The sequence below is a fragment of the Salmo salar genome, chromosome ssa11 (assembly GCF_905237065.1).
Source record: "Salmo salar chromosome ssa11, Ssal_v3.1, whole genome shotgun sequence".
Taxonomy (NCBI): domain Eukaryota; kingdom Metazoa; phylum Chordata; class Actinopteri; order Salmoniformes; family Salmonidae; genus Salmo; species Salmo salar.
Window position 1 is genome coordinate 19,952,102 of NC_059452.1, and position 19,727 is coordinate 19,971,828.

At 45.1% G+C, this 19,727-nt stretch overlaps 1 protein-coding gene across 1 annotated transcript in view; it reads right to left on the reverse strand.

Moving 5' to 3' along the window:
• Positions 1-986: 986 nt before the first annotated feature.
• The window catches only part of LOC106587330 (PH domain leucine-rich repeat-containing protein phosphatase 2), a 44,945-nt gene continuing 26,204 nt past the window's right edge, over positions 987-19,727 (reverse strand). Inside the window, exons 8-19 of the mRNA XM_014175614.2 lie at positions 18,905-19,135; positions 16,066-16,268; positions 15,883-15,943; positions 14,046-14,141; positions 13,164-13,319; positions 10,684-10,884; positions 10,304-10,466; positions 8,185-8,315; positions 7,904-8,017; positions 6,852-7,046; positions 6,051-6,282; positions 987-5,888 (exon numbers count right to left, since the gene is read on the reverse strand). Coding sequence (XP_014031089.2) covers positions 4,596-5,888; positions 6,051-6,282; positions 6,852-7,046; positions 7,904-8,017; positions 8,185-8,315; positions 10,304-10,466; positions 10,684-10,884; positions 13,164-13,319; positions 14,046-14,141; positions 15,883-15,943; positions 16,066-16,268; positions 18,905-19,135 — 3,076 coding nt within the window. The 3' untranslated portion in view covers positions 987-4,595. The remainder of the gene's footprint in view (positions 5,889-6,050; positions 6,283-6,851; positions 7,047-7,903; positions 8,018-8,184; positions 8,316-10,303; positions 10,467-10,683; positions 10,885-13,163; positions 13,320-14,045; positions 14,142-15,882; positions 15,944-16,065; positions 16,269-18,904; positions 19,136-19,727) is intronic.

Genomic DNA, 19,727 nt, shown 5'->3' on the forward strand with positions numbered 1-19,727 from the left:
GTTCATCCTTGGGAGCAATTTCCAAATGCCTGAAGGTACCACGTTCATCTGTACAAACAATAGTACGCAAGTATAAACACCATGGGACCACGCAGCCGTCATACCGCTCAGGAAGGAGACGCGTTCTGTCTCCTAGAGATGAACGTACTTTGGTGCAAAAAGTGCAAATCAATCCCAGAACAACAGCAAAGGACCTTGTGAAGATGCTGGAGGAAACAGGTGCAAAAGTATCTATATCCACAGTTAAACGAGTCCTATATCGACATAACCTGAAAGGCTGCTCAGCAAGGAAGAAGCCACTGCTCCAAAACCGCCATAAAAAAGCCAGACTACGGTTTGCAACTGCACATGGGGACAAAGATCGTACTTTTTGGAGAAATGTCCTCTGGTCTGATGAAACAAAAATTTAACTGTTTGGGCATCATGACCATCGTTATGTTAGGAGGAAAAATGGGGAGGCTTGCAAGCCGGAGAACACCATCCCAACCGTGAAACACAGGGGTGGCAGCATCATGTTGTGGGGGTGCTTTGCTGCAGGAGGGACTGGTGCACTTCACAAAATAGATGGCCGCATGAGGAAGGAAAATTATGTGGATATATTGAAGCAACATCTCAAGACATCAGTCAAGAAGTTAAAGCTTGGTCGCAAATGTGTCTTCCAAATGGACAATGACCACAAGCATACTTCCAAAGTTGTGGCAAAATGGCTTAAGGACAACAAAGTCAAGGTATTGGAGTGGCCATCACAAAGCCCTGACCTCAATCAAATAGAACATTTGTGGGCAGAACTGAAAAAGTGTGTGGGAGCAAGGAGGCCTACAAACCTGACTCAGTTACACCAGCTCTGTCAGGAGGAATGGGCCAAAATTCACCCAACTTATTGTGGGAAGGCTACCTGAAACGTTTGAGTTAAACAATTTAAAGGCAATGTTACCAAATACTAATTGAGTGTATGCAAACTTCTGACCCACTGGGAATGTGATGAAAGAAATAAAAGCTGAAATAAATCATTCTCTCTACTATTATTCTGACATTTCACATTCTTAAAATAAAGTGGGGATCCTAACTGACCTAAGACAGGGAATTCTTACTAGGATTAAATGTCAGGAATTGTGAAAAACTGAATTTAAATGCATTTGGCTAAGGTGTATGTAAACTTCCGACTTCAATTGTATGTAATACATCTCATATTATAAGCAAGCAGGCTTTAGAAAGGCAAATTCACCAATCATTCCAGTCTAGAACGTTAAGGATGTAGTAAATAGCCATTTCGAAGCCGCTGTGAGGTTTTTGAGCATCTAAAATAGTGCCAATTATATGAAACCTTTAGAATCCAATCCTTGTTCTACTGGCTTGAAACGTTGCCTTGCTCCCTCTGCAATTTGGAGAAAAGAATGCAAAGTATTGGCGTGTTATATGCTCCTGACCTTGCCATGTAAGGTCAAAGGGCAAAACCAGCTCCGCTAAAGGAAATAAAACCAACAGAAAAAGATAGTCACCGTCATCATTAGGACTGGCAGCGCTGCATTAAGGCTATGAGCAAGCATAGAGAGGGTTGTAGCTAGCTAAGCAGCTATGGTAAGTATTACAACCATGCCACTAGCCTTTTCACAGTGGCATCTAGGAACACGTCCCGGTCATTCTCTTGTCAGACCACAAGCCCTCTCTTACTAAGTCAGAAAGTTGTCCTCTCTAAAATGGGTTAGGGTTAGGCAGTTTGGCACAAAGGGGAAGGGGGGTAGATTTTGGTCTGCAGCTTTGTTATACCAATGATGAGTCAATTAGCAATATACTATCCTCTGACATTGCTGGAGCACAAGTGCAACTTTATAGAAATGTCATAATCACAGTCAAATGACCCATATTATGTGGATGCCTTTATTCAAAGCAATCTCCATGATGGACATATTTCACAATGTCTGCGCTAGATAAAAGCCAGGACCATACTGTGGACCACTCCATACGTCAGCAACACTAAAACCATTAGCAAATGCCCCAAATAAAGTCTGAACTCAAATTCGGATGCAAAACGAATGGCTTACACTCAATACTTTAGTTTTTTCACTCTTCTCAGGACACAAAAGTGCTTTGCTCATTGTGATGTCATCACTTCATTATCAAGTGAGTTGCATATGTAATGTCTAAGTTAATGTCTCATTGGCCCTATACATAAGAATACCTGTGTTTTTTGTTTTGTGTGTCAAAATACAGTCGATACTTTAACCCACATCTGCATCATGTCATCATCCCAGGACACAAATTTGAGATGGATGAGATCATTAGCTCTGGTGAGTTGATTTGTAGATAAGAGTATTGTATATTTTTGCTAACATTCCACAATAACGTAATCTGATAAACCCGTTTTCCTCATTGGTTGGATGGTATTAACCAAGGGTCCTCTGACAGCTTAGAAACATATGGAACAGACAAAGGCTTGTCTCCACACCGTGAAAGAGGTGTAAGATAACGTCCTGCTCAGCATTAGGTCAGGTGTCCTACATATCTCTTGAAACGTTTGTTCCTTCACAATACCCCATCCAGTCATCCACCCACCTGTTAGATTGGTTTGGTGTTGGCACTCATGTGAGCTTCACACCACCCCTCTTACTCAAACCAGTCCTTATTGTCGCCAAGACACCAATGAGCTTTTCTTTTCTGCCAACAAAAACACACTGTGCTTGTTCTGAATCTGTTATACAGTAGGTGGTAGCGGTGGTACAGTACACTGATGATATTCACTGATATAGAACTAACATTTGAGGCAATTCATAGTTATCACCACCAGATGTCCCACAAACCCCTATTGAATCTGTCAGTAGATCTATGAGAATGAAATATCTAATTATTTCAATTATTTTTACTCTTTCCCTCACTGACTTAAAATGAAGAGCATCAACCAGCTATATCTATAGGCTCCAAAGGAATTATGCAAACTGCATGGCTAAAATAGACTTTCACAACATACATACTTTACATATACATGTAAAATAATATACATGTAACATCCTCATTTTAGTACACTACTCATGTATATTCTGTTCAGCTGACTGAGAAGCTAATGGAATGATGGGTCACTGGAGAGATTTTGCACAATTCCCTGGGTACAACAAACGTGAAACTAGAACAACTAAAGAAAAAGGGGCTACACACCTCACAGTGGACTCCTTAAATGATGGCACTCTAATAACGTGAAGAACTCATGTTGAAGAACATGTTTTTTCACCCATCATTTGTAAATGATTACTGTACAGCATTGTAGCGTCTGAGATATGAACACCGTGAACAATTGTTTCGTCTTCATTGTCACCATTCATGTTGCTCATAAAACATAATTAATATAACAACTTTTTCTGTTAAAATTTGCTGACCATGCACTGTCACGGATACAGTGTTAGAATAACGCTTTTGAAGCAGTATGTCATATTGGTTCTGTACAGGTGAGCAATGCACTATGTTATTTTGCGTTAGCCTTTTCTTGAGCGCTTGATGCTATTTTTGAACATTATTTTCTGTATTATTCCTCCCAGGAAGGCTTCAATGGTTTCCAAATGGATAGGCATCCTGATGCTAGGACTAGGCCAAGCAGGCCATGTGATTACACCGCTATGTGGTTCTGCACTATACTGCTCAGACTAAATGTGTATATAGATACTAACTGTATTTCCCATATAGAGGATTATGGTGTAGATAGAAAGGGTCACATCTTAGTTTTTTTTGTAAATAAAAATTCTGTTGTTTTCTTTTAATCGCCTGCTGTAATGTTCCTACCTGCCTCTAGCATACAGTCTGAATCCTTGTACCACAGAGTAAGGCCAGTCAGCCCAGTTTCCAGTCCTGCCAGCCATGTCGGCTGCCATTGTGCAGTCAACAGGTTAGAGAGGGAGATAAAGTAGGATATATATACAGACAGACAGAGAGAGAGCGAGCGCGAGAAGTGGCTGTACCATTGGTGGCCCCTGGAGGACGCTGTCACACAGTGATGTCCTATTCCAGGGTTAATAGTGATGCCCCCCCTCCTCCTCCCTCCATACACAGACAGGCAGGGAGGCAGGGACATCTGGGGCTGAGTCATCTACAGTAGGCACTTTTTCACCTTTTGGTCACAGGACTTGTCCCTGGGATCTAGGAGCCCCTGGAGCCCCCAGCAATGGAATGATAACACACTCAAATGGATTATTCTACCATTTCACTATTTGACCTTCCTTCCAAGTAAAGGGAAATGTTGCAAACAAGTTCTGCAGTCTAAAACACATGAGGTATTCTAGTTCAGGCTGGGGTATTTTGGCCTCCGGTGGCCCCCTTCTTTTCACAACCTATTTTCATGGTTGGTGACTTCAGTACCTGTTCAGCTCTGATACTCAGACAGTTCCACCAGGTTCATCAGACAGTTAGCTAAGCACCTCTCTACGTCTAATGTGACATAACACATTCATGTGTGAACAGTCAAGGCCCCACATGTCCATCTGGTCTTCATGACAGAGCTGAATGGAAACTTGAACTGGAATATCCCACCTGTGCCAGAGAGACCTCCTCTGCCCCCCTGGTATGGCACTATCACAGGACTACCACAGGGTGGCGCTGTGCTCTGGCCCCCTTTAGAGGACAGTATCATAGACTTCCTGTTGTAGGGCAGGGATAGGGTTGGGGGCGAGGTCCCGCTGGGGCAGCATGGGAGCAGGGGGGTGGGGGTGGTCCCACACAGGGTCTCTGATGGAGGGGGGTGTGAAAGGAGGTGGAGGTCCAGGGACCATAGGGCTCTGGCCCTTCAGCTGTTCCCTAACATCCTGCTCCAGACTGGGAGGCACTACCAGCTGGTCCTCGGGGTCCTGCTGGGCAGGGGCAGTGAAGTAACCCGACTTCTTCTTAGGGGCCTCCAGGGCTACCTCGATGAGGTTGTGGCTATCTTCCGGGGCCACCACGGAGCCATTGGAGAGCTTCTTCCCAAAGAGGCTGGAGGTGGAGGGGGACTTCTTCAGGTCAGAGATCTCTCTGCCACACACAGCCAGCAGGCAGCCGTTAGTGGCTGACACCACCACGCTGTTCTGACGACGCATCTTTCCGTTGGGGTAGTCCGAGCGTGTCTTGTCTAGGTTGTGGTCCTTGCGGCTCGCGGGGGGCCCAGAGCGAATCTGGAAAGCACAGCAGTGGATGTCCACCTCCACCTCCAGCTTGCTCCCGTTGGAGATGACCCCCTCTAGGGGAACCTCGTCATCACTGTCCAGCCCGTTGTCAGACTGGTTACTGGAGAAGGTGGCACAGGAGGGCTGGCGCTGGAACAGGACTGGGTGGGGCCCCCCTACCCCAGCTGAGCCAGGTCCCGCAGGGGCACAGAGCGTGGCTGCAGGGTGGAGGCTACAGCGCCTCTCAGGTCGGGCCGTGGGGCCAGTGGAGGGGTGCTCGTCAGAGGCCGTGGAGCCCGCCTCACTCCCCACCTCAGAGGCTGAAGTCTCGCTGTTGAATTCTGAGGCGATGCCACTGCTGGAGGAGGGCGTGGCCGGGTCCCCTGGGGGAGCAGTGACGGGGAGGGGTGTTGGAGGGGGTCCCCGGGGTTCAGTACCAGTACTGGCGTGAGGGGGCTCACAGGTACAGCTGTCCTCCCCGATGTGCAGGGACACCACCACCGCCTCCACATTGTCCCGGCAGCCATAGCTCTGGGCCAGCGTGCAGAGCTTCTTGGCAGCAGCGCGGGGGTCCCTCACGGCCTGCACGGTGCACACGGCCTCCTGGTAGGACACCCTCTCAAACAGCGCCCGGTTCCCCAGGATCAAGAACTCATCTTGGGAACACAGGCGCTCGGTGCGTACCCAGGGCTTGGGCAGCACCCAGGGAGACAGATAAGAGCATCCCAGCAGGCGAGAGCAGCATGTCACTCCACTCACCTTGTTATCCTGCAACACAATAACACAGGAGGGGACTCAGCTCTGCACTTTGAATACAAATGAATACCTCGGAGCATAAGGCATCACATCAAACGTTAACAAGTAGATGTTAATGAACACAAAGGCCCTCACAAAGACGTGCATTCACACACGCCTGACTACCCACAGTACCTCAGTGATGATCGCCTTGCTGAGTTTGACCCTGTCCATCTCTTCGGTGCTCTGCTCCAGGCTGAAGACCTTGGAGAGGGGCAAGGGCTGGCCGTCTCGACACAGCACCGCCTGGCAGCTGCCCACGTTGGCCACCGTCAGGCTGAAGTAGCTGCCCAGCTCCAACGGCTCGTGGTGGATGTAACAGAGCAGGGCAGATGCACCCAGCTTCTGACCAGCCATGCCCAGTTTCCTGCATCATACATCACAGAATACAACTATCAAAACATGCCCTGCAATTAGCTAGCTTCTTTGTTAAATAAACATTAAAAGTAGACCATTATGAATATTCATTATGTTGTTATTTGCATATGTTAGTTCCTAGCTAATTCAGTTGTGAATGAAGTCAATCAAATGTAAATGAACACGGAATAGTACAATTGTAGGTTTGTCTTCCCTAAGGGGCAACAGTAATTCATAGCAGGGGCGCAACTTTCAGTGGGGTCAGGGGGGGCGTGGGGGAACATGTCCCACCCACATTCTGAAGTTGCATTTTTGTCCCCCCCAGTTTTAGCATTGGAATGTGACACAAAACGAGGCAACGGTGTGCTTTAGGACCATGCGGACATCTCCGATCGGTGGGGTAGGTTGTTTATCTGACTGGATTTAAAAAAAAATTATAATAATGATGATGTCCACCCCACTTCCAAAACCAGAGTTACGCCCCTGATTCATAGGATACTGAAATGTGCCTACATTTTGCTTGTATTACAGTATTACAAGCAGAATGGGTGTGTGTCTGTGTATGCATGATGCTCATACCTGTGTGAGGTGAGGAAGGTGTTGCTCATGTACACACTGTCCACACTGGAATGCAGCAGCTCCTCCGACAGCACATCTCCCATGGTGCACTGCAGCAGACGAGGAACTTCCTCATTGCGATCTCCGTCGAAGACGCCATAGGCCGCCTCAACACTATCCCCAAAGCGGTCCACTGCCAACACAGACACACACAACCTGTCCCCAAGGAAGATAAAATACCGTTAGTATAGATATAAGATTAACACAAAAAGTGGAAACAAAATGTGTTTAAATTGTTTGTGTGTAAATCCCGTTATACAATCTTGCTCATAAGCATAGAATCTTCCTCAAATACAAGCCAAACAGGAATAACTCATCTATACTTGAACACAGTGAGACAGAGCCCTATTCCTACGGAGGCAGCAGGGGCTGAGTGTGACACCAAACACGGCCCCCTGTAACACTGTGGTAGTCATGACCCTGTGAGGACCTGTTAGGACAGGAGCCAGGCAAACTGGGATGATGCAATGATCAATGATCAATGATGCAGGGGACACTGCTTTATACCCGTTGTATCCACAGGAAGTATTAGGCTTCACCGCCTTCCCTACAATAAACAAGATCCACTGCCTAGGGGCCTAGATCCCAGCCCCAACGGACATTCACCCAGGCAGTGGAAGATGTGCTGGGGCTGTACAGTTAGATAACTAAGTAACTCCTCCATAGATGCATATTATAGCCCGGGTAGGGTTTAAAATAGGATCCCAGCCAAGAGGCAGAGCAGAAAAGAAACGGGCTGATATGGACTATGAGAAGCACATCCTCTTCTCAGACCATTTAATGTAGTGCTGCTCACAGTGATTCCCTGAAAGAGGAAATGCTTCTTAAAGGCGCTCTCTAAAACCACACGTGATCTCATAATCCCATTTATACCCTCTCATCAGAAGTTTGTCATAAATTAGGGCTTCACTCAGGAAAAATACACTTTGATGCTCTCTCACATACACGCTCACTCACTGTCTCAAAGTAACTCTCTCTCCCTCAACCCTTCTCCCTCCCTCCCTTCTGCTCACTTGTTCCTCTGTCCACTCATCTCAGAGTAGCCATGGTTCCACAGGGTGGAGGAGCCCAGGGAGTCCCCGGTGGTCATGGCTGGCTTCTGGTCCAGCTTCAGGGTGGTGATGTGACTGAGGAGAGAGAGACAAAGAGATGGGGGCATTACCTCACCACGCACTGGACCGAACCATAATTCACAGCGTAGCACAAGAATATGATTTATCTCATAGCTTATCCAAGTACACCAGCGGCCTGATACTTCGTTGTGCGGCGTGACACTGTGGTCTCTGTGTGTCACCTGAACAGGTTGAGTGTTTTGTGCTCCAGCAAGAGGCTGCTGTTGCCAGTCAGGTCCAGTTCATGCAGGGTGGACGTTAGAGAGTCTGGCAGTAGGATCTCAGTCAGCTCATTACAGCTCAAGTCCACCAGCTACACACACACACAGGGTGAAGGGAGAACACACACACACACACACACACACACACACACACACACACACTTATACGTTATAACATTGTAATAAAGACATACACATCTAAAAGACATATGCATAAACAAAACACAAACTAGAGCTGACCCCATTTAGACGAATGGTTGATTGTTTGGTCGATAGCCTGTTGGTTGACCGAGATTTCTTTAGTCGAGCAGTGCACAAGACACCTGTCTGATTTGTGCCTGTCTCAGTGGACTAATCCATTGCGGAGGCCACGGGGATGGCACAGTCCATCACTCTAAGACATGTGATACTGAAATTGTATATGGTTATATTATGTAAAAAAATTATGCAACACTAATAAGTCTAATACTATTTTATAACAAATGCACTTTCTCCAGCTTTGGATACGGTCACTGTCCGCGGTTCTGAAACATAACCTTCAGTGCGCCGTAGAATTGACGCCTTTCCCTATGTTGCATAATAGCAAAGTTAACCTGCATATTGGGATTTAAAGCAATGCGGTGGAGCCAGCAGAAACAGATCTTGCCTTAGCCTAATTGTCTAAAAACAATTGAGGAGAGAGGAAACGCCAACTTAACTGTCAAATGTGCCTCGCTTTCTAAATCATCCATATATATCTACAGAAATAAGACAGATCCTGCTTCTGTTGGCTGTTTGAGTGATTATTTAATAGCCTAATGATTCCCTGAGCACCAAGCCTCATGCAACAGCAAAATGTCAGAAAGTATTTTCACAGATTTGGCTGTTTTAATCTTTGCTATGCTGTAATTTAAGCTTTACATTTTTGGGGGTGTTTGTACAGACTGGTATTACTTATAATGTATTTAGTGTTGTTTACACTGTTCCAAACAGGCAGAACAATTATATTGTAATCTAACAGAACTTGTTTGTCACACATAATATGCACCCAGCTCTCGCTCCTTTTCCTTGATCTCCTTACTGTTAGTATTACAATTATTATTATAATCATCATTATAATAATAAGTCATGTCGTTATCATTAGTGGTCTTGGTATAGTAGCCTTGTATAACCACCATCCACTGCTGTGCTTTCATACTCTGAAATGCAATCAAGCATTTCTGTTTTAAAATGAAATAACAAAGGGAGCTTTGAATAATTAGCCTAAACGATCAATAAACTGCAATTCACAAATGCATGCAACTGTTTTTAGTCTGCTGTAATAAAGGCTTTATATATTTATTTATTTATTTATTTTCGTTAGAACAGACTCTGATACACATATTTAGTGTTTTTTTACACTATTTCAAACATGTCAGAAAAAATTATAATATTATAATCTAACAGCAACTGTTTGGCACAAAACCAGTAAACATTAGCCTGTTTTGAGTTTATTTTTCACATCTTCCACATGCATTTTGCTGTCATGTGTTACTGTGTTCGAAATTTGTTATAACCAATTTATTGATGTGATTATGATAGGTTATAGGTCAGGCCCTATTGGTCACCTGCATGTGACGAATACATGTTTCAAGTAAAGAGAGCAAAGGTTGAGGGAATAGGGAATGTTTTCTTAAACAAATTACGGATTTCAGTAATCTAACTTCAGTAAGAAACAGGTAATGGCTGAAAGGACGTTGCTGCTTAAGCACGGACAGCGCAATAAACACTTGCCGTGGTGCCTGTTCGCTGCAGCAGGAAGGAGAGAGAGACAACGTGCACCAGTCACACAGGCTCTCGCTGTCATTTAATTTTAACACAGTGTGGCCATCGGGCTCTTTCTTGAGTCATCTTAATTATTTAATCAAACAGTGGCTTAAAGCATCAGACAAGCTCAGTGCATATGGTTGATTTTATTAGGGTGTGTATGTCTATATATGGAAGAATAAGTTTCAATATTTCAACCAATCGATTGGTCGAAAGAACAGGACAACTCTCAGTCAACCAATATTTATTTTAGTCGGGGACAGCCCTAATATAAACAGATATGAGTGAAAGTGACCTTGATCTCTGGCAGGTTGAGGATCTCGGGGAACACACTGATGTGGTTGGAGTGTGCTATGAGGGTGTGTAGCCTCTTACAGCTGGACACAGTGGAGGGGATGGTCTTCAGCTTGTTGCCACTCAGATTCAGCTCCTCCAGCAGCTCCAGTTTACTCAGTTTACTGCACACACAGAGCAGTATAGAGACGTCTCCACCACAGAACAATGGCTCATATCAGATCTAGAGAATAGCTACAGTATATTAGGAGCAATAGAAAACATTTTATGTCTAAAGACGCAATCTCTAAAGTAGTGTAGAATACATCCACTGATTGAAGACATTTCCATTCTTCATAGGTACTATATGAAGGCAGTATAACTGGGTGTGGAGTTGGTTACCTGGCAGGGAAAGAGAGCAACTGATTGTAGGCCATGTGCAGGACTCGGAGGTTCTGGTGTCCCACCAGCAGAGCAGCGCAGTTCTCATTCAGTTTGTTCCCCGTCAGGTACAGTTCCTGGAGGGTGCTGAGGCTCTCCTCTGATTGGCTACTGGGGGGAATTGTCTCCAGGGCATTAGCTGACACGTTCAGGTACTTTAGGCTAGGAGGAGCAGAGAGCGATGTATGTAAATAGGAAAGAACCCAGGATTAATTGCAAGTGATATACAGTTGAAGTCGGAAGTTCACATACACCTTAGCCAAATACATTTAAACTCAGTTTTTCACAATTCCTGACATTTAATCCTTGTAAGAATTCCCTGTCTTAGGTCAGTTAGGATCACCACTTTATTTAAAGAATGTGAAATGTCAGAATAATACTAGAGAGAATGATTTATCTCAGCTCTCATTTCTTTCATCACATTCCCAGTGGGTCAGAAGTTACATACACTCAATTAGTATTTGGTAGCATTGCCTTTAAATTGTTTAATTTGGGTCAAACATTTCAGGTAGCCTTCCACAAGCTTCCCACAATAAGTTGGGTGAATTTTGGCCCATTCCTCCTGACAGAGCTGGTGTAACTGAGTCAGGTTTGCAGGCCTCCTTGCTCACACACGCTTTTTCAGTTCTGCCCACAAATTTTCTATTTGATTGAGATCAAGGCTTTGTGATGGCCACTCCAATAATATTGACTTCGTTATCCTTGAGCCATTTTGCCAAAATTTTGGAAGTATGCTTGGGGTCATTGTCCATTTGGAAGATCCATTTGCGACCAGACATTAACTTCCTGACTGGTGTCTTGTTGAGATGGTGTTCTCCGGCTTGCAAGCCTCCCCCTTTTTCCTCCAAACATAACAATGGTCATTATGGCCAAACAGTTTTATTTTGGTTTCATCAGACCAGAGGACAAGGTCCTTTGCTGTTGTTCTTGCACTTTTCGCACCAAAGTACGTTAATCTCTAGGAGACAGAACGAGTCTCCTTCCTGAGCGGTATGACGGCTGCGTGGTCCCATGGTGTTTATACTTGCGTACTATTATTTGTACAGATGAACATGGTACCTTCAGGCGTTTGGAAATTGCTCCCGAGGATGAACCAGACTTGTGGAGGTCTACAATTTTATTTCTGAGGTCTTGGCTGATTTATTTTGATTTTCCCATGATGTCAAGCAAAGAGGAACTGAGTTTGAAGGTAGGCCTTGAAATACATCCACAGGTACACCTCCAATTGACTCAAATGATGTCAATTACCCTATCAGAAGCTTCTAAAGCCATGACATCATTTTCTGGAATTTTCCAAGCTGTTTAAAGACAGTCAACTTAATGTATGTAAACTTCTGACCCACTGGAATTGTGATACAGTGAATTATAAGTGAAATAATCTGTCTGTAAACAATTGTTGGAAAAATTACTTGGGTCATGCACAAAGTAGATGTCCTAACCGACTTGCAAAACTATAGTTTGTTAACAAGAAATTTGTGGACTGGTTGAAAAATGAGTTTTAATGACTCCAAGTGTATGTAAACTTCCGACTTCAACTGTAAGTGATGTAAATGTGTAATATCAAGTCAGCATTAGATGATTTAGACATAGTATAAAATGTAAGACTTCCTCTTAAAACTGTTATGACAGGAGAGTTAAATGCTCTTGTTACCAACACTCTGGCCATAAATTTCCTTTAACAAAACAGATTCAGATAAAGGATGACAGGGAGAAAATCAATAAGAATACATCTTCTAGTGGTGGCTCTTTTAAAATACTGAGAAACAAACGTTGTTGACCAATGAGGCACTTTACAGCCGTCACACTGGCGCTCGATGTCTCAGCATGGGAGACAGAGTAGAGTAGGCCAGGCCTAATGGGTGCCCAGTGATTTATCAGACAGGAAACAGTAGAGCGTCAGGCTGCTGGGGGGGGGCTCACGTTACAGTCCAACTCTCTGACTGGTCCACAGAGCCACACCCTCCAGAGCCTGGCAGACACAGCCCAGGGTACCCAGTCAGTCCACCGCTACTGGAGCAGCTAACCAGGGCCACCACATGTCTACGTGAAGTAAGACATCTCTTACAGACTGCCAACCACTTTAAGCTAGATACATCAACCCCATCAAATATTTATAGTGTATTTCTACTGCATGATGTAAGGAGGATGTACTGTAGGGCAGTGTTTCATTTTAATATGCCCGATCCTGTTTTGTCCTTTAATTGGTTGTTGTGGTTGAATAGAGGCACAGTGCCACTGCTGCTCCGGGGTTAAAGCAGCAGCAGTAGCGTCACAGGCCCTGGGGGAGACAGAGCATCAGCTGCAGCCTCCAAAACACCTGTCAGAAATGGAGGGAGAGGCAGAGAGAGGGAGAGAGAGGACAAGCACCAAAGAGAAGGGTAGGAGAGAGGGTGGGTGCGAAGAGAGAGAGAGAAGAGAAAGCGTAAGGGGGATTGACCCACTTTAAGGCCTTGTAGAAGAGGCTCTCTGGGAGTTCGCCTAGCTTGTTGTGCTGGAGGTCGAGTACTTCCAGGGGGACGTGGTCAAGTAGGTCAGGCAGTCTCTGGAGCCTATTGTTCCCAGCCAGCAGCTTCCTCAGACTCAGGCTGCTGAGCAGTCTAGTGGCGAGGGAGATAAAAAAGAAAGAGAGAAGAGAGAGAACATCTCCTGCTGTGAATTTGATCACTTGTGAAACTGGGGGAAATCTTGAGGTAAGGTAACTCCACACCCAACAAATCCATCAACGTATTTTTCAACTTGGCAGCCTAAAGTTACCAACACAGCACAATTTACTCCAGAAAGAACAACACAGAGGTCTCATCTGCAGCTACGCTGTCGAGCCGAATATTATCTTGTTTGCGAAGGCTTTGGTCTATTCAAATGCAAATATAGCTGTGTAAAAGGGTAACGTTAAATGATGGTTGCTTTGAGTAGAGTGCTCCAGCATCACCACACTGAGATCACAGTCTGCTGACAGAAAGATGACAAGCTGTGCGTTGGCTTCACACAGCCAATGAAATCCTCTCATCAGCTGACTGTCAACACATCTGCTGATGTTTTAGGGACAGTTATTTCTGGCCAGACATTGGCTAAATGATGCCCAATGTTAATCAGATTAATATGGTGCTCATTCTAATAATAATCGCAGAATGTTTAAAAGCCAAATCCGGATGATTCAAGATAGACATATTAAACATATAGCACAACATGATGGACAATGTAAGAAATGGCCTTTAATCTACCTTAACAAATATGCATGTTTAGAACATCTTTAGATGAATAACTAGATGAGTTGGAAGTGAGGAGTTTGAGAAGGACGAACTAGTCCTCGTAGGGAGACTAACCTGGCTGGTAGTTCAGACAGGAAGTTGTGTGTAACGTCCAGCACCTCCACCTTCCTACTGTCACACACCCAGTCAGGTAGGTACTCCAGCAGGTTCCTTTTCACAGAGGTCAGAGGGGATATAAGACTTTTTTACCGCCCACTGTACATATACAGGGCATTCGGACGTATTCAGACCCCTTGACTTTTTCCACATTTTGTTACGTTACACCCTTATTCTAAAATAGATTAAATTGCTTTTTCCCCCTCATCAATCAACACACAATACCCCATAATGACAAAGCAAAAAACTGAAATATCACATTTACAAGTTTTCAGACCTTTTACTCAGTACTTTGCTGAAGCACTTTTGGCAGAAATTACAGCCTCAAGTCTTCTTAGGTTCAACGCTACAAGTTTGGTACACCTGTATTTGGGGAGTTTCTCCCATTCTTCTCTGCAGATCCTCTCAAGCTCTGTCAGGTTGGATGGGGAGTGATGCTGCACAGCTATTTTAAGGTCTCTCCAGAGATGTTCGATCGGGTTCAAGTAGGGGCTCTGGCTGGGCCACTCAAGGACATTCAGAGACTTGCCCCGAAGCCACTCCTGCCTTTTCTTGGCTGTGTGCTTAGGGTCGTTGTCCTGTTGGAAGGTGAACCTTCGCCCCAGTCTGAGGTCCTGAGCGCTCTGGAGCAGGTTTTCATCAAGGATCTCTCTGTACTTTGGATCGTTCATCTTTGCCTCGATCCTGACTAGTCTACCAGTCCCTGCCACTGAAAAACACCCTCACAACATGATGCTGCCACCACCATGCTTCAACGTAGGGATGGTGCCAGGTTTCCTCCAGACATGACGCTTGTCATTCAGGCCAAAGAGTTCAATCTTGGTGTCATCAGTCCAGAGAATCTTGTATCTCATGGGCTGAGAGTCCTTTAGGTGCCTTTTGGCAAACTCCAAGCGGGCTGTCATGTGCCTTTTACTGAGGAGTGGCTTCCATCTGGCCACTCTACCATAAAGGACTAATGGGTGGAGTTCTGCAGTGATGCTTGTCTTTCTGGAAGGTTCTCCCATCTCCACAGAAGAACTCTAGAGCACTTTCAGAGTGACCATTAGGTTCTTGGTCACCTCCCTGACCAAGGCCCTTCTCCCCCGATTGCTCAGTTTGGCCGGCGGCCAGCTCTAGGAAGAGTCTTGATGGTTACAAACGTCTTCCTTTTAAGAATGATGGAGGCCATTGTGTTCTTGGGACCTTCAATGCAGTAGAAATGTTTTGGTACCCTTCCCCCTCGACACGATCCTGTCTCAGAGCTCTATTGACAATTATTTTGATCTCATGGCTTGGTTTTTGCTCTGACGTTCACTGTCAACTGTGGGACCTGAAATAGACAGCTGTGTGCCTTTCCAAATCATGTCCAATCAATTGAATTGACCACAGGTGGACTCCAATCAAGTTGTAGAAACATCTCAAGGATGATCAATGAAAACAGGACGCACCTGAGCTCAATTCCGAGTCTCATAGGAAAGCGTCTGAATACTTATGTAAATAAGGTATTTCTGTTTTATATTTTTAATACATTTGCTAACATTTCTAAAAACCCGTTTCGCTTCATCATTATGGGGTATTGTGTGTAGATTGCTTAAATAAAAAATGTTCCTCGTCAATTTTAGAATTAGGCTGTAATGTAACAAAATGTGGAAAAGTGAAGAGGTCTGGATACTTTCCAAAAGCACCCTATATGAAAAAAGGTACCAATATACCAAGTTCATGATGAGAAGAATAATGTTGATGGATTAATAACACTAATAACACCTCCTCCTTACTGATTGAGAAACTGAGGCCCTGGCCACACAGCACTCACCGTGATAGGTCCATCTGTGTCAGCTGGTTGGGTACTGGGTAGATGTTGACTGTGGTCAGGCCTGTGGGTAGAGGAAAAGCAGTGATCAGCAGCAAAGCTAGTGATGGCTATATGCATTATGTAACAGTAACAGTGGTAGAGGGCCTGGAGAGACAGGGCCAGGGAGGGAGTTGCTCCACTCACGGTTGCTGCTGGCGTGGAGCGTGCGCAGGGTGAAGCCACTCAGCGTTAGCGCCCTCAGCTGGTTTCTCTGACAGTGCAGGGTTTCCAGGCTGCAGATGGAGCTCAGGTCCAGGGTGGCCAAGTGATTGTCCCTCAGGTCTAGCTGGGTCACCTGCTTCACTGCCTCCAGGGCCTCACTCTTCACCCAGCGCAGACCATTCAGCCTGCATACAGTACATAGCATTAACACCCAGGCCTAATACAGTACATAGCATTAACACCCAGGCCTCATACAGTACATAGCATTAACACCCAGACCTCATACAGTACATAGCATTAACACCCAGGCCTCATACAGTACATAGCATTAACACCCAGACCTCATACAGTACATAGCATTAACACCCAGGCCTCAGACAGTATACAGCATTAACACCCAGGCCTCAGACAGTACATAGCATTAACACCCAGGCCTCATACAGTACATAGCATTAACACCCAGACCTCATACAGTATACAGCATTAACACCCAGGCCTCATACAGTACATAGCATTAACACCCAGGCCTCAGACAGTATACAGCATTAACACCCAGGCCTCATACAGCATTAACACCCAGACCTCATACAGTATACAGCATTAACACCCAGACTTCATACAGTACATAGCATTAAAACCCAGACCTCATACAGTATACAGCATTAAAACCCAGACCTCATACAGTATACAGCATTAACACCCAGGCCTCATACAGCATTAACACCCAGACCTCATACAGTATACAGCATTAACACCCAGGCCTCAGACAGTATACAGCATTAACACCCAGGCCTCAGACAGTACATGGCATTAACACCCAGGCCTCATACAGTACACGGCATTAACACCCAGGCCTCAGACAGTATACAGCATTAACACCCAGACCTCATACAGTACATAGCATTAACACCCAGACCTCATACAGTATACAGCATTAAAACCCAGACCTCATACAGTACATAGCATTAACACCCAGACCTCAGACAGTATGCAGCATTAACACCCAGACCTCATACAGCATTAACACCCAGACCTCAGACAGTACATAGCATTAACACCCAGACCTCATACAGTATGCAGCATTAAAACCCAGACCTCATACAGTACATAGCATTAACACCCAGACCTCATACAGTACACAGCATTAACACCCAGACCTCATACAGTATACAGCATTAACACCCAGACCTCATACAGTACATAGCATTAACACCCAGACCTCATACAGTACACAGCATTAACACCCAGACCTCATACAGTATACAGCATTAAAACCCAGACCTCATACAGTACATAGCATTAACACCCAGACCTCATACAGTATACAGCATTAACACCCAGGCCTCATACAGTATACAGCATTAACACCCAGACCTCATACAGTACGTAAGGGAAAATGAACAAGGGGCTATGTGTACACGACGTGAAAGGTGTGTTCCAACACGACGCGCTAGAGGAGTGGAACTGACCTTCCACGGAGTTGCATTTTCCAGAGAACACATACAGCCCCAAGTTGATTATCCCTTTTATACCATAATAATACTATAATTTAACACATTTACCGCTAGAAATGTGTTCATTTAACAATGCCAATAATGTTTTCAATTTGACTTTGCTTTCAAAAGCAGCTCAAACATGGAACATGTAAGAACCATAGCCATTGGATTCTACCCTGCTGATATACCATGCGTTATAGGGAAATAATGCACGCTCTTGAATGCCCTTCAAGCCAATCAGAAATGAGAATTCAACAATGCCATGGTATAAACAGCATTATAAACTGGGTGGTTCGAGCCCTGAATGCTTATTGGTTGACAGCGGTGGTATACCACGGGAATGACAAAACATGTATTTTTAATGCTCTAATTACATTGGTAACCAGTTTATAATATCAATAAGGCACCTCAGGGGTTTGTGGGATATTGGTCATATACCACACCCCCTCCCTTATTGCTTAATTAACACACAGGCCTCATACACATAGAATGAAGATATTAACATCAACATGATGTTAAAGCACTGGCTTCAGACAAACAGAACACTGGGTTAGAATGCTGACAGCAGACATAGACACTAGACAGAATATAGTCAGCAACTCGAAAAAAGTATTGGTGCTCCTCCTCCAAACCAGAGGCCAGTTCAGGTGAGGAGTGGAGCAGAGCAGTAGTCCATCCATCCTCTTTGCCTGGCTGATGAGTTCCAGACTGCCCCTGTGTGTCTCGCTGATCTGATCTCACTCTGCAGTACCTCTCCTCTCCCTTTTATGAGCCCAACTGGCCTCCTAATCCTGCAGGCACCCAGCCCCCATAAATCCAGCCCATCCCTCCACCCAATAACTCATTCTCAAGGTGAGGCAGAGAAAGAGAGAGGGAGCAAGAGAGAGGGAGCGAGAGAGAGGGAGAGAGAGAGGGGGAGAAAGACAGGAGGAGAGAGATGAATAACGACTCAACTTTAAAACAGTGATACTGCAGGTTTTTAGGGGATCAACTTCACTATCAATTGCTGCATCAGAGCTGGATAGAGAGATGAGAAAGGCATTTTATATGAAAATGGCTGGGTGAGGCAGGGTCAGGCATCGGGGTGGGGGGCATTTGGAGGGATACATTGAACCGCTGCTGCCAACTCTCTATGAGATTTACTGACAGGGGAGCTCTTATTACCATTGTGTATTGATCCTGCATTATGCATACTGTGACTGATGAGTAGAGTGTATACACTGAGGGATGAGAGAGGGAGAGTGAGCGAGAAATAGGAATAGAAAGAAAGACAGACGGGGGGGCCCGTACGAGGGCAGAGAGTACAGACTGGTCTAGTTCCTCACCGCAGGTCGATGTTCTTGAGGTGGCTCATCCTGGCAAGGATCCCCAGCTCCAGGGTCTCCACCCTGTTCCCAGCCATGGCTAACTTGTCCATGCCACTCAGCCTATCCAGCACACCAGGGATGTGGGGGAAGTTGTTGAAGGAAAGCCCCAGGCTGCTGAGCTGAGCTAGGCCGCCAAGCTCTTCAGGAAGGAAGCTCAACTGATTCCCATCCAGAGACAGGGTCTGCAGACTGGGGGACAGAGACAGACGTTTACATTTCTTTCATCTCTGTTTTCTGAGGATACACAACTGTTTGGCATTCCATAATGAGAAGTGAAAACGTCTGTTTGTATATTTGAAATCATTCTATATTAAGCATCAGTAAGTGAGCTGAGAGCATGAAAACTGGCCTGATTTTAAAGCTTGATTTAATCTGATTGCATAACAACAAACAGCTGAACTTAATGCATTGGTTCAATTCAAACACACACACACACACACACACACACACACACACACACACACACACACACACACACACACACACACACACACACAGACAGAGATAACATGCTCGATAATTATTCATTGCTAAGAGGAGGAATGTGGGCTCATATGGCCAAAAAGGGGCTAATGTGGAGAGGCGAGCAGCGGGGCGAGTGGAGTGTACTGCACCCAGCACTGAGCAGCACAAAATGTCCAACCCAACATCCAGTACATAGAGGAACTGATACTCATACTGACCATCATGGAATTACACCCTACCTAACACAGCTAGAGTGGAAATGTTAGAATGTACTCTACACCAAACTGAAAAGATGATATCTTTTTGGCAGACTGAT